The sequence below is a fragment of the Culex pipiens genome, chromosome 3, assembly GCF_016801865.2.
Source record: "Culex pipiens pallens isolate TS chromosome 3, TS_CPP_V2, whole genome shotgun sequence".
In the NCBI taxonomy this organism is placed as follows: Eukaryota; Metazoa; Arthropoda; class Insecta; order Diptera; family Culicidae; genus Culex; species Culex pipiens.
The window spans coordinates 144128301-144150266 of NC_068939.1; the positions used below are offsets into that span (position 1 = coordinate 144128301).

Genomic DNA, 21966 nt, shown 5'->3' on the forward strand with positions numbered 1-21966 from the left:
GCTCACTTTCCCCTTGTTTTATCAATAGATTTTTGCATTTAATTCTTTTTTTAATATTTAGCATTTTTTAATTAAACTTTCATTTTTGAATTAAGCTTTTATTTTTTTTTAATTTTTATAATTTTGTTTTTTTTTCCAATTTCTAAATTTTTAATTTTTTTCAACTTTTCAAATTTAAAACTTTTGAAATTAGTTTTTTTTTCTATTTCCAAATTAAATTAAATTCGAAAACATTGAACAAATTGTTAAAACTACAAAATTAACACAGGAAATTTTGTTTAGCCTTTTTTAAAATTTCACGTAAAATGAGAGGTAAAGCATGAAATTTGTTTATTACCGGCTTTGGCATTAAACAAATCTTCAAAAAATATTCACAACAGCCTTATTTGGAAAATTTGATTTTTTATAGATAGTTTTTTTTTATTTGCGATTATTCTTTGGGTATAAATTATAATTATTTCAGGTTCTGAAAATCGAAAAAAAAAAGTCGGGAATCCAAAAATGGGCCACACTGGGTATTTCTCATCTAACTAAAAGAATCCTTTTTAGCAATAAATGTTATTCACAATCCAAAAAATCACCCTACTCCCGTCCGCCACGCCGTTTCCCACCCTTACCTCCGCCGCGCCCACCCTCCCCAGACGGTAGCTTTCCCTGCTTCTTGAGCTTCTTCTCGCGCACATGCCTCACCCGGCGTGACTTCTTCAGCTGTTTCTGCTGCTGGGCCCGTTGCGTCTGCTGGTAGGCTTTGCTGTTCTTCAACGATTTGAGCGCGTGCCGTTTCAGCTTGTGCTTCATTTCCTTCTTCGAGCGGATTCCCTCCAGGTTGAGCACCGGCCCTCGCTGCTGGTGCTGCTTTTTCGCTGGTGGTTCCTCTGGCTCTTCGTCGTTTTCCCCGTCCAGCTTTAGGTTGGGCTTCTTTTTCCTGCTTGCCGCGTCCAGTTCCATGCCCGGGATTGTGTCCACCGCGTCGTCGTCATCCTCTTCCTCGCTCGACTGCTGCTCTCCTTCGTCATCGCTTTCGTCCTCGTCCTCCTGGTCCCCTCGCACCATTCCGTGGTTCTCGCCGATCCAGTTGTTCTGCTTGGCCAGCTCCTTCGTGGACAGTTCGACCACCTTGACCGTGACGTTTTCGGTGTCGTATTCCTGCTCTTCGCGATCCTCCGCCGTCAGCTCCGGAATCGGCTTGTACGAGTGGTACAGCTTCTTTTTGTTCTCCTTGGCCTCGGTTCGGATGCGGCGCGTTTCCTCCTTCAGTTTGCGCTCCAGCTGGCCCTGGGCGACCTTTTTGCGGTGCAGTTTGCGCTTGTGGAACCCGGATAGGAATTCGCTGGCGGGTAACGGATTATTAAGTTTTATGACTCGAATGCTTCAAGCTGATCGATACTTACGTTCTTTTTAGAGGGTCGAAAACTAGTTCCGTTTTGCGCTTCGCGCCGGCACCTGGCCGGTTACCTTCCAGTGATTTTCGCTTCATTTTACTGGAAATTTAGTTTGGATCGCGAACCACATGAAACTACCATCGGAGTAAACGTAAACAACAACACCACGCGGACCGTTTTTGACAGAGTTTTGTTTACAGCTGGCAGCGTTGCCAGCATTCGTTTTTGCGGCACGTGATGAATCGTTCCCGGTCACTGAACGCAACGGCACCTGCAAACGCAATCACCTTGCTCCAGTTTGACGTTTCTTTGTGTTTACGAATTCAGTTTTGCGTGATAAAAATTTGCAACTTGGAGAAGCAAAAAGATTTTAAGTTAATTTTTTAGATTATTCTTGTAATTTCTCAAGTTTTTAAAATGTGCGACTCCGACAACGAGGAGTTCGAGTCGGCGGACGAGGATTTCGACGGAAAAGAGCAGCGAAAAGAAGTTACCAAGCAAACAGAGCGAACTCCCTCACCAAAAACATCGGCTCCAGCCTCCACGGCATCTGACGTGGAACCTAAAGTCGCTGCTGACCCAGTGGAAGAGGAGTCGTCCGGGGTGCGGAAAATCGTGCGACCCGACCCGGACCGGCTGAAGGAGGCCAAACTGCTGGTGGAAAGCAAACCAAAGCCGAAGGAGGTTCCGGCCGCGGTCGAGGACGGTTGGGACGACTTTGATGATGACTGGGGTGACTTTAGCGTGGAGGCCAAACCGGACGAGAAGAAGAAGCCGGATCCGAAGGTGAAAACGAGCTTCAAGGACGTCGACATCGACGAGGTGGAGCACAAGCTGAAGGACTTTATGAAGGGTCAGGATGACGATGCGTCGGTCAGTTCGGTGTTGGATCGTTTGACCCAGGAAGAGAGCAAGGCGGCGGCCTCCGCCGCCGGGCAATCGTGGTCCGGCTGGAAGCCCAGCTGGGGTGGTGCGGCGGTGTCCTTCCTGTCGTCGGCTTCGAAGAGTGTGGCGTCCATCACGACCAACATCACGCAGGTCATCGAGTCGGGCATCGGAGTTCCGACGCCGGAAGAGATGGCCAAACGGCAGGCGGAAGAGCAGGCTAAGCTGAAGGCAGATGGGTACGTGCCGGAGGGAGACGTCGACCAGTCGCCGGGCGATCGGTTCGGGTTCGACCAGATTGTGTCCGGGGTAACACAAATCAGCAGCAAGGTCATCTCCGGCGGACTCGACACGTTGGAAGGCATTGGCAAGAAAACGATGAACATCCTGCAGGAGAACGACGCAGGTTTGCTGAGCAAGCGAAAACTGCTCGGGATGGGCAACGATGACGGCATGGTGTTGAGTCAGGTTCTACGTGAAGCTAAGGAAAAGACCGAGGAGCGCGAAAAGAATCTGAAACAGGTCCAGAAGCATCTGTACAAGAAAAAGCTACACTTTGAAACTCTGTTTGACGATTACCACGGCCTCGTACACCTGGAAGCGCTGGAAATGCTTTCCAAGCAAGCTTCCCTCAAGCTGGAATCGCTGCTGGCGCCACTCAGTGGAAAGGCTCTCGACGACCTGCAGGAAACGATGAACGAAGTCAAAGAACTGTGCGAGCTTCCCGAAGACGAAGATGACGGCTCCGCCGATGGCCGGCACACCGCGCAAGAGCTGGAATCCAAACTCAAAGAAGCCGTCGTCGATCTGGACGATGTCAAGGTAGACTTCCAGGACTTGCTCAACTGTTGGAAGGAAAACGTAGAATGGCTCGAAAGCGCTTCCCACCGATCGGCACAGCAAATCTTCGAAAAGGCCATGCACGGCCTAGCCCAAACGACGGCGCTGTGCGTCCTGCGGATGCACAAACTGGCGGAGATTCTGCTCATTCTGGACCGCCACAGCACCGCGAACGAGGCGGACGCGCTGGTGCAGCTGACGGGCGTGTTTTGCTGGCATCTGAGCGGACTTGCGGCGCGGTTTTCCGCCGAGCTGAGCAAAACAAATGGAGAAAGCAAGCGCGGCGAGGACTGCGACAATGCGTTGATCACCAACATCTTTTTGGAGGTACGAGCATCAGAACCTAGTTGAAATAGCCGGTAACAAAAATTACTTCTTTTTTTCAGGGTTCAAACAGCATTTCGTACGTGCAGAATGCGTTCCAGCTGTTCATCCCAATTCTGCAGATCGGTGCTGCGTAGAACAACCATCCCAATTGTGTACTTCTTTTTACTATGGTTCACGGAGCAAAACAAAAAGTTTTATTCTTTAACATTACAACGTGTGTATTCCGGCTTACGGTACTCTTCGCGCCTATACACCTGTGGGTTACGCCTCACACACACCAAGCAAGTCGAGTGTGTTACCTTATGTGACACAACCTTGACCACTCAGAATTGTCTCACTCCAATCAGACGAAACACGCGGAGAAAGTCGTAATCAATAAACATCAGTTAGTTAGTTATTAAACCTCGTTTTAATCGTCGACTCCGGATTAAGTCCCCACATTGGTGACCCCGACGCCGCGGAAATAGTTTTTACCGTTGTTCGAACGCGCTCGCTCCGGTTATCCGAGAAAAATCGTTCCGACGTGGAACATAACCTCAAATGTCGACCGAAAACAACAACGCAGAAGTTGCTGCAACTGCAGCAGTTTCAATCAAGTTGCCGGATTTCTGGAAGAATGACCCGGTGATGTGGTTTGCCCAGGCCGAAGCGCAGTTTGCCTTGGGTAGGGTCGTAAACGACGAGACGAAATATTACCACATTATCGGGAAGGTGGACCAGACCGTCATTTGCCACATCTCGGATTTAGTGGTAGCTCCTCCAGCTGACAACAAGTATGCTGCCGTCAAAGAAAGGTTGATTTCCCGCTTCGTGCTCTCTGCGGAAACTCGGCTGGAGAGATTGCTTGGTTCGTACGAACTGGGCGATTTGCGTCCTACGCATCTGCTGGCGAAGATGCGCGAGCTGGCAATCGGATTGAAAGTAGACGACAATCTGCTCAAAATGCTCTTCATTCAGCGGCTTCCGGTAAACGTTCGTCCAATCCTAAGCTGTCACGACGGAACATTGGACAAGTTGGCTGAAATGGCCGACAAGATGGTGGGGGTTACGAGCTCTCTGACGACGGCCGCCGTTGACGACGTAGCTGGACCAAGCGGCGCCTCCGGTCTTCAAGAACAGGTAGATTTTCTGACCGCCGAAGTTCGTCGATTGACGACGTCTGAACGCACACGGAACCGATCGGCCTCTCGAGGCCGTTCCTCTTCGAAATCAAGAACCGGATCGCAGAAGGAAGTGTGCTGGTACCACCGTAAATACGGTCGAGATGCTCACCAGTGCCGTGAACCCTGTGCGTTCAATTCAAAAAACTAAGTTCTTCCCCACTGGAAACGGCGACAGTGGGGGGAGAACACGAAAGCCGCCGACTGACCATCTACGATCCTGTGTCCAGCACCCGGTTCCTGATCGATACCGGGTCAGATGTCTCCATCATACCGGCAAGCAGACGAGATCGAGCAGAAGGTATTCCAACACAACAACTGCATGCGGCAAACGGAAGCCGTATTAAAACGTACGGATCGAGGTTCTTGACCACTAGTCTGGGTCTGCGACGTAGCTTCACTTGGCAGTTTCTCGTTGCGGAGGTGACGATGCCGATAATTGGAGCAGATTGGCTGGCACATTTTGGCATTATCGTGGACTTGCGGAATCGACGTTTGGTGGACGAGAAAACGGGGCTCAAATCGGTTGGTGGTGTGATGACAGTTGATCTGCACACCGTCACTGTCGTGGACGCCAAACACCCGTTCGGCGAAATGTTGCACGAGTTCCGTGAAGTGACACTCCCTTCGACGCTGCAGACTCAAACTCAACGGGAAGTAACGCATCATATTGTCACCAAAGGACCGCCGGTGGCTTCGAAGGCGCGGCGAATGCACCCGGAGAAGTTGAAGGCCGCCAAGGAGGAGTTCCGGACAATGTGCGACTTGGGAATCTGCCGTCCGTCAAGCAGCAGCTGGGCCAGCCCCCTGCACTGCGTTCCCAAGAAGAACGGCACGTGGCGGTTCGTGGGTGATTATCGCCGGTTGAATCAAGTGACTGTTCCTGACCGCTATCCGGTGCCCCACATACACGACCTGTTGAACTCCTTCGACGGTAAGTCTGTTTTTACGACGCTGGACTTGGAACGGGCTTACCATCAAATTCCAGTTGAAGAGAGCGACATACCCAAAACGGCAGTAATTACCCCATTCGGTCTTTTTGAGTTTACCCGGATGCAATTTGGTCTCTGCAACGCGAGCCAGACATTCCAACGTTACATGAACCAAATTTTCGGTGACTTGGACTTTGTTGTCGTCTTTATAGACGATATCTGCATCGCCTCTTCATCTGCGGAACAGCACCGCGCTCACCTGCGCGTAGTCTTCGAGAGGCTCCGAGAGCACAACTTGGTTATCAACGTCGAGAAGAGCTGCTTCGCCCAGCCCGAGGTGGAGTTCTTGGGGTACCTGATCAACTCGGCCGGTGTTCGACCGCTGCCTGCCCGTGTTGAAGCTATTTTGCAGTACGAGCGGCCAACTACGGTGAAGGACCTTCGCCGTTTCCTCGCCTTGTTGAATGGGTACAAGCGATTCATTCGGCGTGCAACGGACCTCCAAGCGAACCTGCGAAAGCTGATTCCGGACAATCGCAAGAACGACGGCCGGAAGTTGGAGTGGTCGGCAGACGCAGCAGCCAGTTTTGAAGAGTGCAAGCAATCACTAGCTCAAGCCGCTTTACTTCACTATCCAGCAGCCAACAAACCGCTGGGGCTTATGATCGATGCTTCAAACACCGCTGCGGGAGCCGTTCTGCAGCAGCTTAGCGGAGGCGTTTGGGAACCTCTCGGGTTCTACTCGGAAAAGTTCTCCAAATCGCAGCAGAACTATTCGACCTTCGGACGTGAGCTGACTGCTATGAAGATGTCGGTGAAGTATTTCCGGCATTTCCTCGAGGGACGAAATTTTACCATCTTTACCGACCACCGGCCACTGACGTACGCTTTAGCAACGGATTCGAACTCTCGGCTGCCGCACGAGGAGCGGTACCTCCGCTTCATATCGGAGTTCACCAGGGACATTCGGCATGTAAGCGGCACAGACAACTACGTAGCCGATGCGTTGTCACGTGTAGAAAGTGTTTCTTCTCCAAGTTCGGTTGATTTTCAATCGATTGCCAAGGATCAAGCCGGGGACATTGAGCTACAACAACTGCTGAAGTCGACGACAACGTCTCTCAAGTTCGAATCAAGAACGTTGCCAGGGTGTTTGCAGCGGATGTATTGCGATACATCACGTGGCAACCCAAGGCCTTTTGTCCCGAAAGCGCACCGCCTCGCAGTCATGAAGCACTTCCACGGGATCGCTCACACAGGGTCGAAGCCAACAAGGAAGCTGATAGCGGAACGTTTCGTGTGGGCGTCAATGAACAAGGAAATCAACGCATTTGTCCGTAACTGCCTGGATTGTCAACGCTCTAAGGTTACTCGCCACACTGTTGCTCCGTTCCGGGATTTCGAGTTGCCGAAAGCAAGGTTTCGGCACATCCACATCGACCTGGTTGGCCCTCTACCACCATCAAATGGTCACCGATATCTCTTGACCATCATCGACCGATTTTCCCGGTGGCCGGAAGCCATTCCTCTGGTGGACATGACTGCGTCGTCGGTGGCTGAGGCGCTGTATTCGACCTGGATTTCCCGTTTCGGTGTGCCCGAGGACGTGACCACGGATCAAGGGCGTCAATTCGAGTCCGACCTCTTTCGGGAGCTGACGCGCATTCTTGGAGTTCACCACATTAGGACTACCGCCTACCACCCGCAAGCAAATGGCATGGTTGAGCGGTTCCATAGAACTCTGAAGGCAGCGATCATGTGCGTGAATCCCAAGGACTGGTTCTACGAACTGCCGCTGATTCTCCTGGGTTTACGAACTGCCTACAGGGACGATCTACAGTGTTCAGCAGCGGATATGGTGTACGGCCAAACTCTTCGTATTCCGGGGGAGTTCCTGGAAGCCCCTACGCAGAACATGGATCAAGCCGAATTCTCGAAAGTGCTCCACCGTTCGTTCGAAAAGGTCAAGCCGATTAAACCCGATCGCCATGGTACCCGGAAGTTCTTCGTGAGTCCGGAGTTGAAGGAGTGTACACATGTATTCGTACGTGTCGACACTGTGAAGCGTCCTCTACAGCATCCGTACGATGGACCGCACCGGGTGTTGCGTCGCGATGCCAAGTGGATGGATGTTCTAGTTGCCGGGAAGACGCAGCGGATTTCGATCGACCGGCTCAAGCCGGCATTTATGCTCAACCAGGAGTTGGACTATCCTGCGGATGATCACCGTACAAAAGTTACACCGTCGGGACATCGGGTCAGATTCCTGGTGTAACTGGGGGGGCCCTGTGGGTTACGCCTCACACACACCAAGCAAGTCGAGTGTGTTACCTTATGTGACACAACCTTGACCACTCAGAATTGTCTCACTCCAATCAGACGAAACACGCGGAGAAAGTCGTAATCAATAAACATCAGTTAGTTAGTTATTAAACCTCGTTTTAATCGTCGACTCCGGATTAAGTCCCCACACACCTTTCTAAAGCATATATAAAATATGATGTATTAAATTATTGTTAGCCCACCCAAAACCGCGCTCTCCTCCACTAACTAAAGTGAATCCCTTCCGCATTGAACGCGTGCAGCACCGCCATAAAATCGTCCGTGTCCATCGTGCGGGCACGTTTGCTCCCCGCATCAATCCCGTTCAAAATGTCCTCCACTTTTTCCTTGATGTTGAACTCCGCCGGCAGATCCACGTTCTTCAGCGAGCAGTGCATTTTGTAGTTCTGCTCCAGCGCCGTCAGCACCGTAGTCTGCTTGAAGGCCGCCGACAGGGTTTTGTTCTTCCGAAGGAACGCTATCCGCGTCAACCCGTCCCACTCGGTGTAGTTGATCGGCGGCGGAGGATTTCTCGGTTCGATCCGCACCACGCTGGACTCGACCTTCGGCGGAGGTCGAAAATTGTTCTTCCCAATCTTCATCAGCATGTCCACCCGTGCCAGCAGCTGTGTGTTAACGCTCAACCGGCAGTACAACTTATCGCCCGGTTTGGCCACCAACCGCTGCGCAAACTCAAGCTGGAACATGAGCACGGCACACCGAAAGAACGGCCGGTGCAGCAGCAGCTTGAACACAAACGGCGAACTGATCTGGTACGGCATGTTCGCGACGCAGCAATCGAAAAACGGCAAATCCGCCTTCAGCACATCCCCGATCAAGATCTGCAACTTGGACTGCATCGGCGTGCCCTGGACACGCTTCTGCAGTTCCGCCACCAGGCGGGGATCGATTTCGCACGCGATAACCTTCTTGACCTTTTCCAGAATCTTGACCGTCATGTTGCCGGTTCCGGGGCCGATTTCCAGCACCACGTCCGTCGGCCGCAGCGCCGCCTTCTCCAGCATCGACGTCACAATCAGCGGGTTCTTCAGGATGTGCTGGCCAAAGTCCTTGTTGAAAACGATACCTTGGAAAACAAAGCAAAAAGTTCAAACGACCGCACAGTGCGACCCCAAGCGATCTTACCCTGTTTGGCCACCTCCGTGTGGACGCGGGTCTTCTTTTCGGCACGAACTTTGGGCATTTTCGGTGATTTTAAGCTCCGGATCGCACAGAAATAAAAGAACGTAAACAAGCGCGGACCATGTGCGAGGAGTTTTGAAAAGTGCACACAGGGACTGTCAAAATAAATGCAAGGTAAACAAATCCAATCCAGAGACTGGGAACGTCGAGGCGATTATGGGCTAATGCTAACGCTCGCCGTGTTGCCAGTAAAAGGGAAATATTTTGAATAATTGATTTCTGAAGTGTTTTTTAAAGGTCCAAAAAACTTTTTTTCGCTCTTTGGCTTTTTTTTTGAACCGCCTAAAAAACACCCAAAAAACACCCAAAAAACTATCACAAATTGAATTTAAGAATTTAAGAATTTAGGAATTTAAGAATTTAAGAATTTAAGAATTTAAGAATTTAAGAATTTAAGAATTTAAGAATGTAAGAATTTAAGAATTTAAGAATTTATTCAATTCAATTCGGTTTTATTGGTGAATAATCCAGATACAATGAGTTATTTTGAAGTGCATAACAGAGTTTTGGAGTTCCTTACAGCTGTGTGTTGTATCATAATCCATTTAGGAACAATTATTTCTTTAACTAAGGCACTAGCAAGAGTAAGAAAAAACTATAAAAATAACTTACAGAAATTGCAAAGGAAAGGGGATAGAGGAAGAGAAAGCTTATATCTAGATCACAGGTAATTTATCCTTTGTAGATGTGTTTGATCATCAGTTCCCCAAGGGCCAGGAATTGTTCTGCCTTGTTCCGGCAGCTCCGAAATCGCGTCATCATCTCCCCCGCGAGAGCAAAGAACTCCGGCAGGGTGAAGAGATCTTCCCCGGTGACTTCTTGCTGGGCCGTACTGCCGCTACCGGCAGCGACCACGCTGGCGAACGAACGCCCCCAACCAGGAGGGAACGCTGAGTTTTCCGCTGGAACCGTAAGCTGTCCAGCTGCAGGAACGGCTGCGCTCGTACTTCGCTGAGGAGAGTGGGACGCTGCTGCTTTCTTCTTTCTCTTTTCCTGCTCCTCGAGGTAGGCCTTGCGCGCGATGCATCCGCGGTAATTGCCGGTATGGTTACCGCCGCAGTTCGCGCACTTTACGCGCGGCTTGGTTTGTTCTGCCTTGTCCCCCAAGTCCGCCTTTCGTGGCAGTGCGCACGCCTCCGAGAGGTGTGACTCACCGCACTTCACGCAGCGGGGCCGGAGGTTGCAGTTCCGCGAGCCGTGGCCGAATTTCTGGCAACGGTGGCATTGCGCTACGTCCGTCGGGTTCTTGGTGTAAAACCGCCAGTTTACCCAAAAACCGTCCAACGTCTTAGTCCGCCGCAGGTCTTGGATCTTGACGGTGCCGCGGTCGAAGTACAACAGGTACAGTGTGTGTGTACCTGTTACCGTTGTCTTGCGCGAGAGCACTTTAATCTCCCGCGGTTTTATTCCGGCGTCCGAAAGGTGACCCTTCAGGTCGGAGATCGGACGGTCTTGATAACCCTGCAATACGACCTTAACAGGGGGCTTCTCGGGGTTGAATGTGTAGAAGTTGAAGTTGCTACGCTTCAATTCTTCAAACACCAGGTCGAAGTTCTTTTTATTCAGTGTGATCACTTGCACTGCCGACTTACCGATTTTCAGACAATATCCGAGGCCTTCCAGCAACTCGTCAACATCGTCCGCCATCGTGTCCAAAACAAAAATTGGAGGTGGTCTTCGTTCCGCTGGAGAATTATTCTTTTTTGGCGTCGGCACTTTTTTCCGTGCACAACCATCGTCGTCGTCGTCGTCGGTAGTGGTGCTACCGTCGGTGTTGTTGTTGTTTTCTTCGTCGTCGCTCAGCATCTGGAACTCGTTCCTGATGGGAATGTTGGCGGACTTTGATGTGCCACTGGTCGTGGCACCGGAGGTACCCGAACGGGTTCGCACTGGTGATCTTGGAACATATCCGGGATGAAGGAACTTTTTGTCGATTCCTTCTGCGCTCACGCTCCCCTGCGCGATGGCGGTTGACACGGCGTTGGTTTGTTTACCTTTTTGCACACGGCCGGTAGACGAACTTCGCGGGTTTTTCGAGGCCGCACTCGAACTGCCACGGCCGGCCTTTGGCATGCTGGAGAAGCAAACTCGCGGGTAACCACAATCAATTACGGCGAAAAAAATCGAAAAAACGATGGAGCACTCAGCACTAGCTGCATGCTCTCGTGCGTACACGGAGGGAGCTCATTTAAGAATTTAAGAATTTAGGAATTTAAGCACTTAAGAATGTAAGAATTTAAGAATTTGAGAATTTAATAATTTTTCGGAAGGACATTTTGGACGTATTTCGGATGGCTTTGATTGATTGATTGTTTGATTTTTTTTCGGACAGAATGACAAAGACAAACTGCTAATTTTTCAATTACGTTTTATTTTGAATGTTTATCGCTTAAATTGTTCAATTCAACATAATACTTCAAATGAGAAAGAGAACTAAACTTAATAAACTGCAATTACATTTCTAAGTTGTATTTAGTAGGTCTGTTTGTAATAGTATTGTGTGTGTGTGTGTGTATGCCAAAAATGTACACGATTCAAGCCTGTTGTTGATTGTGTGCTGTTTGCATGCGTGTGTGTGTGTGAACTCTTTGCAGTAGCTTCTGTTTAACACTACCAAAAGACTCTTTCCACTAGGATTCTTACATAGTTACGGTATTTGTGTTTTCCTTTTCTGATTTAAACATTGTATTTGCATCATGTGATTAAACTATGCACTATGCATACTAGTTATTGTATCTGTGAGAGTGTGTTTGTGTTTGTTTGTGTACCATTTAGTAATATCGTTTTGTTTTCATTATTTGTGTGCATTTCTACGATTCAAAGTTTACATGCATTGTTTGTTTGTAGTGTGTAGTAGCGTTTTTTTTTTCTTCTTTAAGTTAGGGTAGTTCAAATTATCATGATTTCTCTTTACCTTCACTCTTTCTCGTTAGTATCACATTTGTTTTCACTTCACCATTCGCTGGAAATGTTTCCAACTTAAAAAGAAACTGAACTCATTCTATTAGGCATACTTTTGATTATTTTCTTCACCTTCTCAAACCTTACAACGGACAATGACTACAATGTCGCAAATAGCACGAAACGAGTTAAGGGTTTTGTTGTTTTTTTGTTTGCTTTAAGTTATAAATTATTAGTTTTAGCATATTTTTTATAGTTAAAAGTAGCTGACGGCGAACATTTCAGATGTTGTTCGTTTAATGACTTATTACAAACATTTAATGTTTTGATGCTTACGATGCTGAAAGTTGATTAAAAATAATAACAAACAAAATGTGTAATAATAATAATAATAAAATAATAGGTAAAACGGAAATGGCAAGATAACGTTCACTGCTTCAAAGAAATAGCGTAATAATCGATAGGAATTTACTTGCAGCAATTTCCCTGACTGAAATTCGATGCTTGTTTTTTTTAGTTGTTGTTCTTTTGTTTTGGGAAATACTAACTTAAGCTTAAACGCAAACTTAAAACCTAGAAAAAGCGTAGTAAAATTGTGTGTGTGTGTGTGTTTGCTTCTGTGTGGTCGTAGAAATTCAACTTTTAAAACGAGTCATACTTTCTTTTTCGTTAAATATATTTACAACTTTCTGCGACGACTATTTCCTTGCAAATCTATGCGTTTTGATTATTTGAGGTGAGCTAACACGGTGAGAGTTGGGGGGAAGAAATCGTAAAATGCGACGACTTGTTTGAACAGCAATACTACAACCTTGAATCTCCCACAGGTAGATCGTTACAGTTAGAGTTTTTTTTGTGTATTTTGAATTCTTCTTTTGAGCAATTCGCTGAGACTTTGAACAATAGTATTTTTTTGTTGGGCAGAAACATTTTAGACACTTATTTCATTAACCCTGAAGGCTATTCTGTATTATTACTTTGTTCATGCCAGTTTATGTATAACAATGGTAGCTGTCCGTACAAGAATTCTATAGAAATTTTAATAATTTTTTTCGATTTGTTGTTTCAGCGTTTTTCAAATATAAATTTTCAACAAAGCTATTTTTAAAGCACTTTTGACAAACTTTTTTGGAAAAACGTACGTGATCATTGTGTGGCCTACCCCAGTACATGTTTAAAAAAAAATTATTGGGACAAGTCTTACCGTTTGGGCAATGTTTGAAAAATAAATATTTAAATATTATTTAAAGTTTTTCAAAAATCTAAACTCATTTGAAGATATATTTTTTTTTATAATTTTCAAAATTCGCCTACATTCAGTAAAAAGCTAGGTATTTTTACAAAATCTCTCAAAATAACAATTATTAAAACAATTTCATTGTTCGAGTACCCATCGAACTGAAAAGCACAAAACACAGTTCTTACAAGCAGTACATAAAAATTGGAAATAAATAAATCTGATGACTCACAACTACATAAAAATCATTAAAAATCATGCTCAGAAAAAAAAACTTTGGTTCGAAATCCGGCATACCTTGAGCATTCAGGGTCTTGAAACGCTGGTGCAATTTTGACAGTTCGAGCTGTCGTGAATACGACAACAGACCTCGCACCACACAGCTTATGACAGGCCTGCCCAACGTCCGGCCCGCGGGCCGGATCCGGCCCGTGAAGCCATTTCATCCGGCCCGCGACGGCTTTTCAAAATAATTCTATGACCGGCCCTAAAGGCTGTTCATAAAATACTCAATAAATAAATTGAGCGTCAAAATTTAAAAAAAATATCTTGAGATCAAATTTTTAAGATATTATAACAAAATATTTATTTGTTCTTTTTTTGCTTTTGACATAAAATGTTGCTAATTCAACGTTTTGTTTGGATTATGCCTTTGTATTTTTTTATGATTTAATTTCAATTTTAAACATTCTTTATGTTTGAATTTAATTTTTATCATTTCTATATTGATATTATAAAAATCAATTATTAAACTTAAAAAATGTGCAAAAAGATTGCAAAAGACACTGAATTCAAATTGCTCAAAGTTTTGGCTGTTTTACTTCTAATTGAATTGTTTCTTTTTTGAGGATTTTGATTTAAATTGATTTTTCATAAATGAGTAAGCAAAAATAATTATTTTATTTCAGAGCAATTTTTCAATGATAAAGTTTTGCTAGAAAAAAAGCTTTAAAAAGCAAATTAATCATATTAAAAATAAGTATCGCTGCAAATCTTTTTAAAAAATTAAAAAAATATTTCTAAATGAGTCAAGAAATCAGTTAGCATTTTTTTTCATAATCTTCAATAATTCTAAGAAATTTGAAGAATGACGAATTAAAAACTATCAGATATATATTTTTATACACTTTTTTTTTTAATTCACGTCTTGAAAATTATTTTGAAATTTTTTTTTCGTAGAGAAGATTTGAATCCAAATTTCGTTTCAATCAATTTTATCTTGTCTCGTTCAGACTTGAAAAAAACTTGCAGCGACGAAATTTTAATGTTTTTTTAAGTTAATGATGTCAGGGAATTCAATTTCAATCGACAAAAACAATTACAATATAGTTTTGTCCAAAACAAAATAAAAATAAATCTAATAAACACAATTTTGAAAGTAATCTTTGTTTTTCTTTCTTAAAATCAAGATATTTGAATCTTATTTGCCACACTAGTTTATAAATTTGTTTACTTGAATTAACCTATTAAAAAAAAAAATATGAGGAAAAATGTTCTTCTTTAACTTTTACCAACATTAGTTCCGGCCCGCCCCTGCTTTAGAAAAATCAAATTTGGCCCGCAGGGCCAAAAGCTTGGGCACCCCTGGCTTATGGGATCCCAAGAGTGACACTAAAGGAGGTATAAGATTATGACAAACAAACAAATTTGCACTATTTCAGGTTTGACAGTTTTCCAAACTCGCAAACAAGGCAAAATTACGGCAAACAAACAAAAAAACTCGCAGTTTTTGAAAGTTCTGAAGGAGATATTACACTACGGCAAACAAACAAACTCACAGTTTTTGACAGTTTTCCAGTTAGCCTGGATCTGTGTGTACAAACGTCAGCCTGCATACATATTGCATTGTTTGCGAGTTTGGCAAACTGTCAAACACGAAAAAGTGCGAGTTTGTTTGTTTGTTTGTGGTAGTGTAATGACTCCTCGAGTCGATACATATACGTGAGGGTGGGCCCAAGAGAGTAAGCCGAAAAAATGTTTTTTTTAATAATTCAAATTTGTTTTTTAAAGTTTGTTAAATTTAGAGAAGATTTCACATTATTTGTTTTTTGCCTTCCTCACTGAAGAGAGGCTATAAAATCAATCGAAAAAATATCTTTAATTTAAACTTTTATTCATACTTATCGACTTAGAATTAAATTCTGAGCAAATGTCTGTACATGTGTGGGGAGGATGTTGGTCAAAAATATGCACTTGATTTTCTTGACACTGAGTGGACGAACTTTGTCCGGATGCGGTCTACTCGATCAAGTTACGGGTCCCACAGCTTGGTTTTGAAAATTGTAAAGTTTCATTTAGTCGTTTAAAAGTAATCTAAAAAAAAACAACTTTTTAGACGCCTGCAAAGAAGAGTTATTTGCAACATAACCTCAACTGGCCTGGTTTGATCGCCACGAAAAAGCCGTGTAAGGCCTGTCTGTGGATTATGTAACTTTTTTTTCTTTCTTAAAGCCACATTAATTTTGAAAAACGGAGTTCAAATTCTTTTATTGGTACAACATTCCAAATTTTCAAAGAGTTCCGTTTTTTTTTAACACGTGAAATATTATTATGTGCATTTTGTTTTCAAATTATTTTGATTAAAATTGACAATTGATTACTAAAGCCCTATGTCAATTTTTATGTACAACGGTAAAAAACACGATTAAAAACCATTTCTGATCACTTATTTTCATTTTAATGTAAATTTTTTTTGACAAGACAACATTTTTTCGATGGATCAACTATGGTCCCATTGCAACGAGCTTTGGAAAGGAAATGAGCAGAGCTTTCGAATGAACTTGTCAGAAAAATACCGTTCCATACATTTTTTAGCCACAAAACACCAATGTATTTTTAAAAGTCATTTTTGAAGGCCGGCGCCCCGCTTTATCGAAAAACTGACAAATCCATTCGAAAGCTGAGACGATTTTACATAAAGGACCAATAAATCTAAGGTGTATGTTCCTCCTATCTTTTTTAATCTAATTTTGATTCTGCGAGCGCAGCGCTCCGTTCGCATTTCGGGCGCCCAAAATGTTGCAATTTGCTTGCCCCATTTTAAGATTTTGTCAAAAAATATAGGTGCTCACTTTTTGAATGATAGTTTATTGTCCAAGGATCAAATTGCACTTTCGATAATTGACCAATATTTATATTTTTGGGTTCTTCCAGGCAATTTAATGTCGAAAAATTGTTGTTTTTTTTCTTTTTTATGTAAAATGCTCTCTTACAATTGGGTGGACTTTTTTTCAGTAGAACTAATGAATGTAGCATGTAGGAAATTTCACTACGAACATTTTTCTCTAAAAGAAAACGTAATTTCGATACTCCAGTGCCAAGATATTTTAGTTTTAGTGAAAAAAAAGTCCCAATTTCACAAATTTCTCAGAATTAACAAGCACGGCCTATTATTTACATGCGGCATATGTTTTGGAGGCCAGAGTATGGTTTCTTATAGTTGTTTTGGTCGCTGAATTCGGATCTGGAATCAAATTTCAGATTAACTGTTAAATTTGGAGCCACGCCCAAAAGTTATTTGCGGTAATATGCTGTAATTTTAATCGCTAGTGAATTCGGTCATATTTCATCTTTCGCTCACCTTTAATTGATATTTTACACACGGATTTTTTTTATGGAGATTGTTTTTCAACTTCTGATTGTTTTGAGAGGCCTCGTGGCGCGGTGGTTAGCGGCTTCGGCTGCCGATCCCTAAGTGGCTATGGGGAATACACGCAAATAACATTTGAGCGTGGCTCAAATATCACTGTGCACTATTTATCTGAAATTTGATTCCAGATCCGAATTCAGCGACCAAAATAACTATAAGAAACCATACTCTGGCCTCCAAAACATATGCCGCATGTAAATAATAGGCCGTGCTTGTTAATTCTGAGAAATTTGTAAAATTGGCACTTTTTTTCTCACTAAAACTAAAATATCTTGGCACTGGAATATCGAAATTACGTTTTCTTTTAGAGAAAAATGTTCGTAGTGAAATTTCCTACATGCTACATTCATTAGTTCTACTGAAAAAAAGTCCACCCAATTGTAAGAGAGCATTTTACATAAAAAAGAAAAAAAAACAACAATTTTTCGACATTAAATTGCCTGGAAGAACCCAAAAATATAAATATTGGTCAATTATCGAAAGTGCAATTTGATCCTTGGACAATAAACTATCATTCAAAAAGTGAGCACCTATATTTTTTGACAAAATCTTAAAATGGGGCAAGCAAATTGCAACATTTTGGGCGCCCGAAATGCGAACGGAGAAAATTTTAAATCGATTGAACAAGTTTTTTTTGAATGAAAATTTTGTATTTTTGAAGTATGTATTTACTTGATTTTTTAAAGAACGAATAAATTTTGAATAAAATTCATACTGGCCCTAGGTTGTTAGTTATCTTCAAGTGGGTTCAGGAACTGGAAAAGATTTGTTTTACTTCAACTTTGCCGAAGACACCATACTGATCAGAGAGTCGGATCTCAAGAAAGATATTAAAATTTTGAGTCAACTTGTCCAAGGCTACTGAAGCAAAAAAGCCCACTTTGAGAATAAAGAATGTAAAGTTTCAGCCAAATTTTAAACAATATTGATTATTCAAAGTCTCAGCGAATCATTCATCTACTTCCTTTCTATTGCCCTTTTTAAAAACGTGAATTGCATTTAAAGACGGTACAGTTTGTTGTTCGGTGTGGGGGTGCAGTTTTAAAATAGTTTTTTTAGTGGTTAATATCTGCGCTGCGCGAACTATAGGATGTTGAAGCCTTAAAACGGTTTTTGGTAAAATGGTTCTGTACAGATATACCCCCCTCTTTGAAAGCTTCTTTTCTTCACCATTTTTTTTAACTGACAGCGATTAAAACGTTGAGTTTCAAATTCGAGCTATTTGTTCTGTTTAAGATGGTTGATTCAAAATGTTTAAGCTATGTTTAGTATACTGCCTTTTGTTTTTGTTACAGTTGGACAACACGTTCAGAGGTCTAAGTTAAAATACACTGCTTGTTTTTTTTTAGTTCAAGTTTCACTCGCAAACTGGTGCACAAGAGTAAGTTGTTTGTAATACAGAGGTCCTGTCCTAAACTGCTACATACATTGTCGGTTGTGTTATCTTGAAAGCACACTAACATGCGAGAATATGTACACTGAGAAATAAATAGCGTTCGAGCTTTCTCCTCGCGGGGGAGGGCGCCGAACTTCACACGGATTCAACCTGCTTTCTACGTCAAACAAACATTACTATTTTCTACACAACTATAGTTACATATATGCTAGTTACGATTATATAATACACTTTTTTCTGGAGGAACTCCCCGTCTGTAATGTCTAAAATGTGTACGTTTCAGTTTCGAGCATAAAAGGAAACTTTCAAACTTATGGCCTTTTTGTTCAGTTTGCGTGCCTACAAATTAGTTGCTTCTTGTGATGCATTTCTCATAAAATATCATTCAACGTTGTCTCTAGGACAGCACCTTTTTTTTTCGTTTTCGTTCCCCTTTCGTTCCAGCTATTGCTTATTGCCTAACCCTTCCAACCCTCCACTTATCTTTTTCTTAGTTGAGATACTTGCGACACTTTTTCGAACCGCACGAGCACGGTATCTTGACGTCCTCGAACGGGAACTTGTAGTCGTAGGTGAGCTCCTCGCCCTGGACGATGCGCCGCAGCGCGAAGATGATGATGTGCTTGTGGCCCAGTATGTCGACGACCTTCGAGTAGCAGTTTGGCTGCGAGTGAAAGGACAACGATTAGACGCGCAAGTTCAAGGTCAGCGCGGGGTGAAGGTCAATTTCGCGTCTGCGAAGAATCAACCTCAACCCACCCACTGGCTGAGAATTCCTCGAACAAAAGGACGACAAAAGGTGTTGTAGTACGTACCTCGCACGAGTGGTTGATGAAGCGGGCCGCGTTGCCGCGCATCGTCGCGTCCACCACAAAGTTCTCGTCGATTTTGAACATGTAGCAGCCGATGCCGCGGCCGTCGTAGTACCGCTCCCGCTTGTCCGTCAGCGTCGACCGGATCAGCTCGCCGGCGTACTCGATCACCATTTCGCCTGCGGGAGGAGAGTGAGAGAGGGAAGCATTGAAAAATAGGGAAATTAGTTGATGATTTTTTGTAGGTTTCAACGCAGACAAAAAGACGTAATTTATTTATGAATCCATCAATCAGTAATTTAACGGCCAATTTGAATGAATGGAAACTCACCACGTCAATTTCGAATTCACCACAGCTCATTCACACTAGTTTAATAGTTTCGAGTTAAAAGCAATTTTCGAACTATTGTAAACAAGTTGAGGTGAATTCGAAATTGCTGTGGTGAGTGTCCAATCATTCAAATTCACCATTAAATTTCTGATTTCGAAAGGTGCGCGCTTTCACCGACTTCAGATTTTTCAAATCTATCAATTCTCGATTAAATTTTCAAAAGGCCATATCTGCATAGGAAACCCATGAGGGATAGGTTGTTTTGAAAATTTAATCTAGAATTCTATTTTTTTAACGGTCAATTTGAACAACCGGAAACTCACCACGTAAATTTATACACCACTCTTCACTAATTCTGGTTATGCTGTTAAATTTTCAACGCGTTTTTTGTTTCCTCTGGAAAACGAAGTTCATTAAGAGTGCCACGGTTAGAGGTGGGCAAAAAAAGAGCGAGCCGCTCAAAGAGCCGGTTCACTAAAAAGAGTGAACGACCCATGGCTCTCAAAAAAGAGCCGCGGTTCTTTTTGAAGCTCCGGTCTTTTGAAAGAACCGTTTCAAGATGGAATGATTTATGAACCTGCGTCTACTTTTTAGTTTATAAATATAATTCATCGAATTTCCAACAAGTTGTAGTATTAAATTTGTTTTTGAGAAATTAAAATGTGATTTCAAATATTTCAATGCTCTTAAAATAATGCCAAATTTGTCAAAGTTGTCCCTCGGAGTACTGTTTCAAGCACTTTAGTATTAAAAATAATAGGTTAAAGAGGGGCTATTTTCCGAAATTTTGAGAGCTGATTTGCCATCTTTCGTTGGGAGATCTATTGCAACTTTCTCTTAGATAGCATTTATGCGAATATTTGAAAACCACTTGAAAAAATCACACCATTTTTTACATAGCATTCTCGTCAAAATTTTGAAAAAAAAGAGCGAAAGAGCCGTTTAAAAGAGCCGCTCGTTTTAATGAGCAAGCAAAAAAGAGCAGCTCCTAAAAAAGCGGTTTTTCCCACCTCTGGCCACGGTATTTCGGGACTGGAAGGACAAATTGGCGGAAATTTGAGGAAAGCCTGATTTTTTTAATTCTCGCATACGAGACTAACTTGATGAATCATCAACCCAAATATGAGCCTTCAACTTCAAATTGTCGAATCTCAGCCAGTTGCTGATAACATTTAACAAAATTAGAGTTTGGAGCAGTTTAAAATGCATATTATAATACCGTCAAAGTGATTTTGAAATTATTTAAATTTTGGCTCGTATCATCACTTAGAAATTTGACCAATATACATGTACATTAGGGGGCCCAGAAAAAAAATTACCAGCTGCTCCACAAGTGAAAAACGGATTTTTGAGTTATTTTGAGCATCTGTGCGAATTTTGAGCGAAATTGGTTGAAATTAACCCATTGATACCCGAGCCTAAAGTTGGCGAAAAAAAATTGTTTTCATGCAAAAATGATTTTTTCAAATCGCTAATAACTTTTCAGGATCGAATTTTACAACTTTGTTATGTTCTACAAAGTTGTAGAGCGTTATATTTTGAATGAGATGGAATTGGCGCACCTTGCAAACCAAACCGTAAGAAAATTGGGTTTTCCATAATTTTAATCGATTTTTCCCATACAAACTTCACCTACGAGTATCAATGGGTAAATGTTGACCGATTTTGCTCATATTTGGCCCAGAGTCCTAAAATAGCTTAAGGAACAATATTCAGCTTGTAAAGCGAGGTTTTGAGCAAAAGTCCTTTATTATGGGCACTCTAATGTACATATGTGTTTATGAGCTTTGTTGAATTTATAGTTTGCTTGGTGAGTTTCCAATAATTCAAGTCGACCGTTGAAGTGGGTCTTAATATATTAATATATTAGGCTTAAATATGTGATATTATTGTTTACAAATATAAAGCTTATTTTTCTGAGTACAATGGCCCTGTGTACGACCGCAAAGGATTTAAATTCTAGTTTATGCAACAAGTTGCTAAAAGAAGATTTTTTCAGCACGATTCGTACATTTATCCAACGAGGTTCACCGAGTTAAATAATGACGACGAGTGCTGAAAAAAATCATGTTCAGCAACGAGTTCCATACATTTTTTTGCAATTCCGAAAAACAACCTTTGTATGGAATTGTAAGTCAAATGTCCATTAAGCATGTTTTCACCCTTGTAAATAAAAAAATAATATAGGGCTTGAGGAACGTATCTTAAAAAGGCTTATTCAGCTTTTTTTTTTTCTCGTTTGTGTATTTTTCATGTCCATTTTCTTTTTTACTTAGAGTTTGTTGACCTTCATTCCGATAGTAGTCAAAAACAACATTTAAATTATATTTTAATGTCTTGATAAAAGTATTCATTTCATTATTTCCAATCTACACAAATTGACGACATTTCGATAATAGAAAAAAAGATCAAACTTTTTAACTCACCAGCTTCGATGTCCCGATTGCAGAACAGCCCACGTCCATGGATGTGCGACCGATACACCCCGACCGACTCCTTGGAGGTTTCCTTCAACGTGCGGTAGCGCATCGCCATCGGCAGGTTGCTTCCGCTGCCACGTCTGAAAGAAAATAAAATCAAAAGACATCA

At 42.8% G+C, this 21966-nt stretch overlaps 4 protein-coding genes across 4 annotated transcripts in view; 1 reads left to right on the forward strand and 3 right to left on the reverse strand.

Moving 5' to 3' along the window:
• Positions 1–542: 542 nt before the first annotated feature.
• LOC120415902 (nucleolar protein 12) lies at positions 543–1621 on the reverse strand. The gene is made up of 2 exons (XM_039577543.2): positions 1392–1621; positions 543–1330 (listed from the first exon to the last, which is right to left on the reverse strand). The coding sequence occupies exons 1-2, from the start codon at positions 1475–1477 to the stop codon at positions 583–585; spliced, it is 834 nt and encodes a 277-aa protein (XP_039433477.1). The 5' UTR covers positions 1478–1621; the 3' UTR covers positions 543–582.
• Positions 1622–1690: 69 nt separating this feature from the next.
• On the forward strand, positions 1691–3633 carry LOC120415899 (protein FAM114A2). Its single transcript, XM_039577541.2, has 2 exons — positions 1691–3434; positions 3494–3633. Exons 1-2 carry the CDS (start codon positions 1800–1802, stop codon positions 3566–3568), a joined length of 1710 nt encoding a protein of 569 aa, XP_039433475.1. The 5' UTR covers positions 1691–1799; the 3' UTR covers positions 3569–3633.
• Positions 3606–9133, reverse strand: LOC120415901 (probable dimethyladenosine transferase). Its single transcript, XM_039577542.1, has 3 exons — positions 8995–9133; positions 8002–8935; positions 3606–3688 (listed from the first exon to the last, which is right to left on the reverse strand). The coding sequence occupies exons 1-2, from the start codon at positions 9050–9052 to the stop codon at positions 8073–8075; spliced, it is 921 nt and encodes a 306-aa protein (XP_039433476.1). The 5' UTR covers positions 9053–9133; the 3' UTR covers positions 3606–3688; positions 8002–8072.
• Positions 9134–18021: 8888 nt separating this feature from the next.
• Positions 18022–21966, reverse strand: part of LOC120415953 (histone-lysine N-methyltransferase trithorax) — a 107094-nt gene continuing 103149 nt past the window's right edge. The window contains exons 4-6 of the mRNA XM_039577595.2: positions 21804–21937; positions 19050–19225; positions 18022–18898 (exon numbers count right to left, since the gene is read on the reverse strand). Coding sequence (XP_039433529.1) covers positions 18725–18898; positions 19050–19225; positions 21804–21937 — 484 coding nt within the window. The 3' untranslated portion in view covers positions 18022–18724. The remainder of the gene's footprint in view (positions 18899–19049; positions 19226–21803; positions 21938–21966) is intronic.

What these genes read in the sequence shown, in the direction of transcription:
- LOC120415902 (XM_039577543.2), bottom strand. Translation starts at nt 1,477, where the DNA reads ATGAAGCGAAAATCACTGGAAGGTAACCGGCCAGGTGCCGGCGCGAAG. An exon ending in TTCGACCCTCTAAAAAGAAC is followed by an intron (nt 1,331 to 1,391) that starts GTAAGTATCGAT and finishes GTTACCCGCCAG; the next exon opens with CGAATTCCTATCCGGGTTCC.
- LOC120415899 (XM_039577541.2), top strand. Translation starts at nt 1,800, where the DNA reads ATGTGCGACTCCGACAACGAGGAGTTCGAGTCGGCGGACGAGGATTTC. An exon ending in TCACCAACATCTTTTTGGAG is followed by an intron (nt 3,435 to 3,493) that starts GTACGAGCATCA and finishes TCTTTTTTTCAG; the next exon opens with GGTTCAAACAGCATTTCGTA.
- LOC120415901 (XM_039577542.1), bottom strand. Translation starts at nt 9,052, where the DNA reads ATGCCCAAAGTTCGTGCCGAAAAGAAGACCCGCGTCCACACGGAGGTG. An exon ending in CACGGAGGTGGCCAAACAGG is followed by an intron (nt 8,936 to 8,994) that starts GTAAGATCGCTT and finishes TTGTTTTCCAAG; the next exon opens with GTATCGTTTTCAACAAGGAC.